This window comes from Zootoca vivipara, chromosome 12, assembly GCF_963506605.1.
Source record: "Zootoca vivipara chromosome 12, rZooViv1.1, whole genome shotgun sequence".
In the NCBI taxonomy this organism is placed as follows: domain Eukaryota; kingdom Metazoa; phylum Chordata; class Lepidosauria; order Squamata; family Lacertidae; genus Zootoca; species Zootoca vivipara.
The window spans coordinates 10,150,298-10,162,316 of NC_083287.1; the positions used below are offsets into that span (position 1 = coordinate 10,150,298).

At 40.1% G+C, this 12,019-nt stretch overlaps 1 protein-coding gene across 11 annotated transcripts in view; it reads left to right on the top strand.

The window, feature by feature from the left end:
• Positions 1–12,019, top strand: part of CLASP2 (cytoplasmic linker associated protein 2) — a 132,534-nt gene that overhangs the window by 88,405 nt on the left and 32,110 nt on the right. For 9 of the 11 annotated variants that reach the window (XM_060280609.1, XM_060280612.1, XM_035129753.2 and 6 more), the window contains 3 exons: positions 6,864–7,034; positions 7,816–7,923; positions 11,648–11,754. In XM_060280609.1, the coding sequence (XP_060136592.1) occupies positions 6,864–7,034; positions 7,816–7,923; positions 11,648–11,754 (386 nt within the window). Of the gene's footprint in view, positions 1–6,863; positions 7,035–7,815; positions 7,924–10,545; positions 10,609–11,647; positions 11,755–12,019 lie in introns of all 11 variants that reach the window. The other 2 variants (XM_035129742.2, XM_060280613.1) reach the window with 2 other exon arrangements.

Sequence of the window (12,019 nt, forward strand, 5' to 3'; positions counted from 1 at the left end):
CCCCATGTTTTTGCAAAATCTTGCACTCAGTACTAGAAGGCGTATCTTCGTCACTTTAGTGCTAATGTATTTTAAGAGTTGCTCCGCTTCTGAGCACGTAGCAAATCATCAGATTATGGAGACTTTATGAACTACTTCACTCACTAGCTACCCCATGTCTTACGTTTGCACAAAGTGTTGGTGATTATGATAGGCATGTTTGCAAGCTGAATTATACTAATTATAGAGCTTCAATTAAGTGTAGCTTTTTGTTAATTATATATTCAATGCCCACATTTGGACAACTGAGTCTCAGCTTAATAAGCCAAGATATGCATGAGCTTCAGGCACCTGCAGGAAGCTGCAATTAGTCATAGTTTATTGTTACATTAGTACTGGGAGCTATGGTTAGTGGCTTCCATACAAGCCAGGCTTGTGTGCACAAAGGCACGCAGATGTGCCTAAAGCTCACACACATCTCTGCTTATTAAGCAAATTTCAATGATCCAGATGTGGCCAATGACAAACCTGGAATTGCCTCTGCATAACGTGCGATAAGCCCCTAGTACTATTGCAGACATGTATGCAAAGGGATCTCAATGTGTGGTAGTTAATGAAGAACTAGTACTTTAAGTGACAGTGCTATCACATTTTATTTATGCAGTATTCTCATTCTGAGACAAGCTGGTTTATTATAGCATGAGCTTACATAGACAGCAATTGATAAATTAAGTGCATGTACCCATTTTGGTGATTGCATACATAACGGCAGTATTGCTCATTAATTGCAGAATAAAAACAATATGGTTAGGATAATGGTCCCTGCTACCTCGAAAGAGGCAATGATCTAACCACTTTGCTGAGCTTGAATCTTGACAGTTACTAGGGATGAGTGGTTCCTCTGTCAAATAAATTGGTCTGAATGCAGTGGCACTCAGCCCTGAATGCGCAGGTACACAGGCTCAAGGTGCTTCCAGATCTCACTCTGTCCTTGGAGACCCATGTAGCCTCAGAATCTAGAAGCACATTTTCCGGCTGCACTTTGTATAACAGCTTCTACCGTCCCTGGGCTGGGAGAGCTTGACCACAGCAGTTGAGGAATTGGTGACCTCAAGATTGGATAGCTACAACACGCTCTTTGTGGGGCTTCTCTTATGCTTGATCCGGAAACTGCAGTTAGTGCAGGATGCTACAGCATGATTACTAACAGGAGTGGGGCACTGTCAGCATATAGCACCTGTGCTCAGATATCTGCACTGGTTTCCAGTTTGTTACTGGGCCCAGTTCAAGGTGTAACTATTATCATAAAGGTAAAGGTACCCCTGACAGTTAGGTCCAGTCGTGGACGACTCTGGGGTTGCACGCTCATCATGCTCTATAGGCCGAGGGAGCCGGCGTTTGTCTGCAGACAGCTTCTGGGTCATGTGGCCAGCATGACTAAGCCACTTCTGGTGCAGAGCAGCTCATGGAAACGCTGTTTACCTTCCCGCCGGAGCGGTACCTATTTATCTACTTGCACTTTGACGTGCTTTCAAACTGCTAGGTGGGCAGGAGCAGGGACTGAGCAACAGTAGCTCACCCCGTCGCAGGGATTCAGACTGCCGACCTTCTGATCAGCAAGCCCTAGGCTCTGTGGTTTAGACCACAGCGCCACCCGCGTCCCCTTAGCTATTATTATATAAAGCCCCTAATGGCTTTGGGCCAGTTTACTTGCAGGATCGCCTTGCCCCATATGGGCCCACTCAACCACTTTGATCTGCAGAATTGGCACCATTACACGTGGCACATAATACCTGTTCCACAGTTAAAAGAAGCTGGTCTTTGAGTGTGTCAGCACCTACACTTTGGAACTCTCTGCCTATTGACATCAGGCAGGGTTCACTATACTATTTTTGGTACATAATTAAAATATTATGGTTTTGGCAAGCCCACCCAGGCACATAATTATTTATTGTTGTTGTTGTTTGTTGTTATTGTTGTTTTAATTAATTAATTAACCATCCTATACCCAGGGGTCTCAGGGCGGTTCATGTGTTTTAGTCCTTTTTACAGTTAATTACAGTTAATAATTTTTAAATATTGTTAGCTGTGTTTAACTGTTATTTCTGCTTAGAGTTTTTACTACAGTCAAGTGGTATATAATTTTTGTTGAATAAAAATAAGCAGGCGTCTTCCAAGAAGATAAACATGTAAGCTTTTAATCTAACCATGTTGGTATATAAAATCATATTTAAAACTTTAAGGATTAAGTGATTATAATATGTATTTTAATTGTACAAATAACTAAAACGGGCAAAGAGTTTGTTAAAAGTAGCTTTGAACTGGGAAGCTGCCTAAAAATGCAAGGAGACACTATTTTTAATACTTGAAACAATTTACGTGCATACGCTTTATTATCTGCTACTCATCAATTACTCTAAATTAAATCTTTTAGGATTTCAGATGGTTGTTTCTAAAATGGTCTGTGTAGATTTGCCATTAAATGTTTGTCTATCTGGAATATTATAAATGAAGAAGTGAAAGCCAGTGGCAATGAAATTTGAGGGTATTGAAAGTGTATTTCTTTTCACCATGCAGTTCTGTAATTGAGAACCTTCAGCAGTGATAATAATTAAATATTCCTATCCGGTGGTAGAAAATCAGGGAACTCTGGCAGTCCGTGAAAGCTTGTCATTCCTCATTAACTAGATCAGTAATGGCGGACAACCTTTCTCGAAGACAGTTTGCTACCACTATCAACTTTCTCCTATCACAGGGTGGCCTGCCTGATGTTGTTGGACTCCAGTTCCCAGCAGCCCCAGCAAACATGGTCAGGGATGATGGGAGCTGTAGTCCAGCAACATTTGTGGTTCCACATGTTCCCTACCCTTGCTGTTAGAGGAGTGTTGGGTGTATGTGTTTGTGCCCACTCTTATGCCTTGTGAATGGAGCTCAGCCCAGAGATTTCTCAAGTCAGCCACCTGAAAACCAAAGTTTGAAAATCTCTGCCATAAACAAATCTTCACTTGTATCCCCTTAGCTGTCATTTCATATACTTTAACTTTTGGGCCTGCAATAGCATGGTGGAACCCCCATTTAATAATGGCGGGTTTGTATTTGTGGCCAGCAACCATTTAATCCTGTGGGTCCATTGTGGAATCTTTGAAAAGAACTAGGGCAGTAATGAAGATGTTGACCCCAGTCTGCATGGTATTCTTCAACTATTTCATGGTATTCTTCAACTATTTCATGAAGATTACATGAAAGCCAGCACTAAGGTGTGGTGCTGACTGTATTTCCATACACACAATGACATAAATATAAAAGAAAGTCCAGGGGCATGTAGATGTTACAAATACTGCTTTGAAATTCTTGTAGTCGGGCACTCATCTTTGGTTGTTCCTTTACAACTTCTGCATGCATGCCAGATACAATTTTTTTGTATCTTTCCCCTCTTCTTACCCCACCCCATTTTGCTTTTCCTTCATTGTATTATCCAAATTGAAGAACTTGTTACTGTTTCTTCAGCTATTAAATCTTGCACTTAAAATTTACTTGGAGTGAAGATATCCAAAGATCTCGATCCAGTGTTTCAATTAAATTTACCGATGAATTGATAAATGCGGTGCAGTTCTTTGTTCGAGAGCTGAAGAACTGTAATTGTGCAGCTTCTGTTTTGTCTGCTTCGTATATAAGCACCTGAGCCTGTTGGAGGCTATGAAAATGCACTGCTTTTTGCGCTAACCCTCTTGTTGCATTCCCCCCTCTTTTATGTGAACTGACTAAAGCCTTTTTATTTCCATTTGCCATCCATTGTTAATCTGCTCTGCTCCCTCCCTATTCATGGATTTTATACCCTTACCCTACTCCTGCCTTTACACTTGTTCAGGATCACAGTCTGCTAATCCACAGTCTGGTGGTAAGGCTTTTCAGATTTTGTGTGTGCATCATTGTTTGTCCATCCATCACAACAGGATCCTATTCAGCAGAAGCACTCAATATTTACGCATGTAGGTTAAAATACCTCTGCCAAAAGAAATACCCTGAAGAATCTAAAGGCACAAAGGTTTTAGGAATTCAGATGAACAAGTGAGCAGCCTCAAGAGCCAGGATTTAGGGACAAATTTTATGGTGCTCTAAGCTGAAATGGTTCCAACCATTTTATAAAGAGAAGCATGCCGTGGCCATTGGTTTTCACACTGAAGATTGCTCCAAACACTACAAATGCCCCAAATGCAAAAGACAAAAACATGTATAGATAGTAATGGGTGACAATCACATACATGTTGTGCTGCTCACACGTTCAGTGAAATAAGCTGTGATAATCAGATATGACAGTCTACATGTAGTTTTCAGTATTTTTCATGGTGAGTATGCATAACACAGGAAACAACCTGTGATTTCATGCTTTGTACCACAGAATTTAATATGGAGCATATAATTGAATCTTCTAAAAATCCATTTGTTTCATTTAATATTTTTGGTAACCTTAAATTACCAGGGTTAAAACTTACTCAGAATATTTAGCAACAACTCTTAAAAGGAGGAACTCCAGTGCCTATGTAATCTGAAGTAAAACTCACTGAGTTAATTGGACTTGCTTCCAAGTATATATAGCATTTTGGCCTTCAAGAAGTCTGAATGCTATGCAGGGACCCCAAACAGGTTTATGCTAAAAATGTACACAATTGGGTTTGGGTACACATGCTGTTTTTGCTGAATAGACTCCTGTCTGAAAGAAGGCATTCTACAGTGGTATTTCCCAAACCTCTGATAGCTGACGTACACTTAAATTTTTGAGTTTAAGTTGGAGACACACATATATCCAAAAAGGATTTATTTTAGAATGCGAAGGTAAGAATTGCATTTGGCAAACTGGGGCTGTGAACTTGGAGGATCCTGCCTCCTGCCTTTCTGTATGTCTTTGTCCTGAGCGTACCTCCTGGAAAACCTCTCAGGTTGGTGACCCCCATGTATAGAAGCAGTGGCAAGCATCTCTTGAGAGCAGGTAACTGCTTTGTTGAGAGTGAGTGAATCTTACAGCACACACTAAGAGAGCAGATTGCCTGCCCCCAGCTAATGCTGATAAGAAGGAGCCAAGGCCAGAACAGGGCATCATACAGAAACACAGTCTCCTTAGTGCAGGGTTGGGGAACTTCATTCAGATGTTGCTGGAATAAAGCTCCCTTCATTCCTAACTGCTGGTGCTGGCTAGTTGGGAATTGGAACCCAACAAAATTTGCAGGGCTGCAAGTTATCCATTCCTGCCCTAGTGATAGTTGCTGTGGACTAATAGGAGCCTTTACTTCTCACTGCGCACCAGTGTTACAAAGCATGGAGTTTGGGAATTGCTGTTCTATTCCATTAGCACATTGCATCTGAATGGACACGGTGATTCACATAGCATTTGCATGGTGCATTGACTTGCCCCTCCATCCTCCATCTTGATCCTGTTTATATAATGAAGTACATAATGAAATGGATTGTTTAAATGTATGTGGTTATTTTGATTTGTCTTCAAGGATTGGTCATGTCAGGCCATATCATACTATTACTGTTCAAAGAAATCTACGTATTAAAATAAAACCAGCCTGTCGCGCTTTTTAAAATGGGTGGGACTGCTGTCCTTCAGCACTACACAGTTACTCTGTAAATTCATTGAAATTGAAAAATGTTAGGATATCATCATTTACCAACAAGTCACTTTATCTTCACTGGCCGAGTTTGGTTCTATTTTGTGTTAGACAAAGATGTTCAAAGACACAATTTGTACAATGATTTACAGGGCAGTTTGCCATGAGCTTCCTCACTTGTGCTTAGGATACAATGGAGGTTTCCCTCAACTTAGTTTTGCTTACAGGGGGTTTCGCCACTGCAGAGCTCTCAACAGTGGCTTCTGAAAGTGCAAATAGAAGCTGTCACATCAGCAATAGCCAGCAGAACCCCTGTCCCCCCCAGGACAAATCTGGACCAGCCAAGGATCTGTGGGATTCTAAGCAGGGCCATCTATCAGGGATAGACTTAGTCAAACACACACATGGCTACACCAGCCTGGAGCTAGTGCAGCAAAAAAAAAAAAAGCAGTTTTATTGCCCTCCCACCTTCCCTAGCCAGTACAACTGGCCTACTTCAGATGCAGCCGTGGCCCCAGAGCTCCGTTTAGTCCTGTTCCCAGCCAGGATTGCAGCCTAAAACATTTGGAAATAGGATGTCTCTGTTTTTATACTCAGTGCATGTGAAACTCTTTAATTAACATAAAGTTCTAACTTGCAAACCTAATGTCAAAGAAAATTTAGTACTTGGACTTTCAGGTGTAATTTAAAGAGCTGCTTTAGATGATCACAAGTTCTTCAGGGCATGCAGTTAGTTGCCAAATGAATCTCTTTGCAAGGCATCAGAGGCTATTCTCTGGTTTCCAAAGTTTCAAGAATGGCTTATTGGTTAGCACAGATAATTGCTTTTGGAAATGGAGTATCAGCCCCACTGACCTTGGCACCCCAGTCCAATTAAAGTTGGGAATGTTACACAAAATAAGCAGTTTCCTTCCAGCTATGTCTCTGGAGCATCAAGACTCTTGTAATCAGTTCCTAGCTTGTAATGATGCATTAATATGCCCCCGGCAGTTTAATGCGAGTGGTATGTGTTTTAATTATTAAAATTTGGAAATTAGTACTTAAGGAGGTACAAATATTAAAAGCATATTTTGTGCATGAACTAATAAGCTTTGCTTTAAGACAGCACACATGTTCCAGATTCTATGCTGTTCATTATCGTCAGGTTCTTCCAAACAACTCAGACCATTCCATTCTACCATAGCTGTTTCATTTATCTTGAGTTTCTTCTTTTACTCCCAAGCAGTTATGCATCGGAATGTATAGCTTATCTTTGCTTTGCTTTGCTTTCAGCTGGCAGCCGTTCTGGTTCCCCTGGAAGAGTTTTGACTACAACTACACTCTCAACTATGAACACAGGGGTTCAGAGAGTGCTAGTCAGTCATGCAACAGCACAAAAGCGAAGCAAGATTCCGCGAAGTCAAGGATGTAGCAGGGAGGCGAGTCCTTCAAGACTGTCAGTTGGTAAGGCTTGCTAGCTAGTCATAGCTTCCTTCTTTTATATGTTGGCCTATCTCTCACATAGTCACTGAATTCAGGTGACCTGAGTCCAGGTTTGCTGAATATCTGCTTGTAAATTGGGTCTTCCATGTCATATCCTGAGATTAGTAACACATTAGGTAAAGAATAGTAAGCATCTTACTGTTCTCCTCCTTTAGACTGGGAAGCATACTCAGTAAACAAAGCAAGCACACTAAATATCCATTCATCACCTCCCAGGTTAAGGCTTATTTCGCACACTAGGTGGTTTTTCCAGCAATGTCCAGTCCCTGTCGCTTAATATATGTATGTGGGAAAGCATTCTCACAGGCATAGGTTTATTGCATGCATGTTTCACAGTTCTAAGAGTATATGAAAAGCATCATGTTAGAAGCACCTCTTAGAAATACAGAAAATGATGAAAATGCAAATCCTTGACATTCAGCCTTATCTGCAGGTATGAACAAGTATGCAGCATATATTAATTCCACCCTATTTCCCCTGAAGTTAGATGTGCCTAACTTCCATTCGCACTTTTAGCTATTTTCCAAATGGGCACATGATAAAACGTGCGCTTCTGTTGGAGTGCCTGTGTTTTCTGTAAGTCAAAGTAAGGAGAAATGCATATATTTAGATGTCATTCATGCCTTAGAAAAGTGGGGTCTTATTGTGAAAGGTAACATGTGGGATTGCATTAAAATGTCAACTCTTTCTGTGTCTTCTCCCTTTCTGTGCTGCTGTTGGTCTGTACCCTGAATCATACTAGCACGAGGTAGTCGTATTCCTCGGCCTAGTGTGAGTCAGGGGTGCAGTCGGGAAGCCAGCCGTGAAAGTAGCAGGGATACAAGCCCTGTCCGCTCTTTTGCGCCCCTTGGTAAGTACTTGGAGAGCTTGTTCTGCATGGCTGTGTTTGCCCTTGATTATCTGCTAATATAAGCTAAATAAAGAGATGGCATTTAACAAGACAGCCTGTTTAGTCTGGCTGAAGACTTTGCCCATTTGAAGAGCCTAAAAATGCCCTCCGTAATTCTAGAGTGACAACGCAATCCGGAAGTGTATGCCTAGCAACCCCCAGGTTCTTCCACACATGCCAGTTAGCCATCCCTTCAACACACTTGCTTCCTAGTTTCTCTTGTAAACGAGAAATCATTTTCAGTGTTACACATACTATTCCCCCCCGCTCAGGAACGTTATCATCAGCTCTTGCACTAAAACCCAAACTTCTTTTGAAAACTGGTGTTCAAGGAGCAGTTTGGGAGTTCTTCGGGGTTAAGACCTGTTTGGGAGAAACACACTATAGTATCTCTGATTATAGGCGCACACTTCTGGATTGTTCCTTGGTGCAAATGATTGTAAAATTGATTTTCTGAGAATCAAGATTTGCCCTTTGTTTTTGTGTTGCACATGCTTATCAGCCGTTCCTTCTTACCATACTAGATTTGTTTTGATTTTTCCCTGTTCTTGATCTTTAGTATGAAAATCATAATGCATTTAGTAATTTTATAGTGTAGTAGTGGCAATGCAGTTTCAGATGGCTAGGTTTTTTACCCTGCAAAACCGGCAGATTCACAGCACAGTCAAGAAACAAGTTATAGATTAGCTTTTTCAAAACCTTACTTTAGTGCCGGGGTGGGAACACAATGTTGGCACTGGAAACCTTTCCGCGTTTCATAGATACAAGATAACTTCTAGAAGAAAAGTCTTTTTTCATGGACATAGTATTCTAAGTTGCTTATTTGACATTTAGTGGCTGCGTTCGGATGAAACACAAAGCCATTAAACTATAGCTAAACAAATTAAGTCTCTGCATGACCTACGTACTAGAGCATGGAGCTCAAGTATTCCCACGGTACTCCTCCTTTCCTCCAGCAGGGAAACAACCATAGAGCGGTTCACTTAGCACTATGTCCAAACACATGCCCGTTGTTTGTTTTTCTCTAAACCAGGAGTAGCCAATGTGGTGCCCTACAGATCTCCCATAAACCCCAGCCATCATAAGTAATGGTCATGGATGATGCAAGTTGGAGCTGGCTTATCCCTGCTCTGAACAAAGCACAACCATGGTTTGTTTAGAGTGAAACAAACCACAAGCGCTGATTCAAGGCCTAATACTAGGCCAGCCACTTTGTGGTTTGACACTGCTTTAAGCTAAAAACATTTTAATCCAGGGAAATTGAATAAATTTCCCTTGTTGAGCATTGATCAGACTTTTTAAGAACTACCTTCAATGGCTTTAACTGCTTGGCAATTCTTTTTCTTATTTTATACGTTGCCTTTCTAAAAAAAATAAATGATGAAATGTTTAAAATAACTTAGGGGTTTTTTGAGCCACGTTGTTCCTGTTTCTATAAAATTTAGCACTGCAATGCCACTGCTTAACTCAAAACCCTGGAAATCACTCTTCTGTATAAGCTTGCTTTAGTTATCATCCAGTGGTCCATTTGTTTTAAGTTAAGGCAACCTGTCCTTCAGTCTTTTCCCCATCAATGGGCAAGAAATGCCCATTGGTAGCTTTGCTACTTTTCACATTTTTGATGAGGAAATATCATGTAATCTGGACTTATTTATGTATACTGTTAACTTTAACACAATAAATGTTAACACAAAGAACACATTTGTTCCCTACGCTTTTGCTACACTCCTTTTACTAAGTTATGTCTAAAATGTGAAGGGGGAAGTTGCATGCTGTATGTGATTTACGTAATGAAATATGTAAAATATTAATTATGTTAACTTGTAAAAATGAATTCATACATTTTAATTTCAATGTTCACCAGCAGAATCAGAACTTCAAGGTTTCTGTCCTTTTAATGATTCTTAGATACACAGATGGACTAAGGGGGATTTTAAAATTATACTATTCTTAATATATGAAAAGAATTAACTATCAAGTTTTGTGCCAAATGATGTTTCAAGGTTGACAACTTTGTGAACCTCAGAAAAGATAGGTTGCTTAGCTGAATTTTTTGGGTCATTTCCTAATTTTGTGTGCTCTGTCAATCGACAGATGGCTTTAGATTTTTTCAAAAAATACGAAAGGCGTCTTTAGATTTAGTCTTGTAATTATTACGTTTTCATGTAAGGCAAATTATTTCTCTCTCCTCTCCAGAAAATGTAACTTGATCTCACGACCATTAGGTTTCTAGGGCGTGTTTTACAATGAAAATTATGTGCATGTCAGCTACCAACCTGTGATCAGCCAGTTGAATGCAACCCTTGACATGTGCAAGATTTTAACATCTACCACAAACATAAATGTTGAATGTTTGCAATAGCACAATTCTGAAGATGAGGATAGTAGAAGCTGCATACAAGCTATCTGTGGGCAGGGAGCCAATAATCACAGGATTATTGTACCCTGTACTCAGTGTTGATGTGAATCTGTTCTTAGTTGCTCTTGTCATGAAGCAGTGCTGCCTGGCTTTGCCCGCTCTCTGTACAATTGTTCTATACTTTTATAGTAATAGATAGGGTTCATATGATCCTGTTATTGCAGCTTCCAGGCATCACTCCAGATCCACTGGTGCCCTCTACTCTCCAGATGTTTATGGGGCTACAGGTGAAGGATGAGTACACTTTGCTATCATCTGTGCCATCATCCTGGATTATTTTTACCCCATTTGATTTTTCGTGCAGTCTATTTTTTATCATTTTCAGTATTGATTTCTGTACATTACTTCGAATATTCAAAGTAGATAAAAGTGCAAAATGTTTTCCTTTCCTCGCACACACAGCAGTTTTTCTTTAGTTTAAGATGAATTTTATTGGTTTTTCCTTCTTTTCCTTTTCATTCTTGTACTACTAAAGCTTTATTAATGCATGTAGCTTTATGATATGTAATACCATAGGCTGTATTGACTGTGGATTCCCTTAATTTGCTTCATAGTTTTAAAAAACACCAGAGTGACAAACACATTTTAATAGAAAAAAAGAAAATAGTTGCTGTTGCTTCAGCTCCTGCATAATTGTGTATACACAGTATGTTTTTTGTTCTTTTTGCCACTTGAGGTACAGTTAAATAACTGCCTTTAAATTTACTTTAATTTCATTAGGATATTAAGGCCACAACCCAACATGAACATGTCACTGCAAACCGTATGTGGCAGTTCACTCTTTCCTTGAAATTTCTGCTGCCGCAGTTAGATAGCTAAACAGGGATATTGCTTTTTAAACCGAGCCATTGCTTGTCTTTAGCAACAGGAGCTACTTTAACAAACTTGAAAGAGAACTCTAGCTGCCCTTGTTCCTCTGGAATGTGCATGTAGAATTTTCTAGATTATGGCCAGTATCTCTCCTGAGCCATCTGGTTCATGAGGTTTCTGAGAGTGTACCAGGTGTCTATGGCAAGGGCTGTTACTGATGGTAGGCTCTGCATATATTCATTTCCCTTCATAAATCAAGTTAAGTGTTCCTTTTGTTGAGTTGAAGGCAAGCAGCCAGATTCAGAACAAATGAGATGAACCTTTTTGAGGCTTCACCGCTTCCAAATATTGGAAGGCATAAAACTTTTTTAATAGTGGCTTTAAATTTTAGTTTATATGGCATTGACCTTCCCAGGATGATTATGATGAACATTTTCTTTTGTCTTGTTATGACAGGCACAGGTTTTGGAATAAGTCAGTCCAGTCGGTTATCTTCATCAGTTAGTGCCATGCGTGTCTTGAACACAGGCTCCGATGTGGAAGAAGCAGTAGCAGATGCTTTGGTGAGCATCTTGTCTATTACACGTGTGTTTGTTTGTTTGTCTGTTTGTTTGTTTGTTTGTTTTTGAGGGGGGTGACAATGTAAAAGCTTTGCAGTGTGTATTACTGTCAAATTTGATTATTGGTTCTGCTAAATTACATGGAGCTCTGTTTTTGACCATACGTGCCATTATGTCTCTGTTCCTTCAAACTCATCTACCTTCCCCTCAAAGCCATTCCTAACAACTTAATCTTTATTCCCATAGTACATGTAACTGCATTTACGTA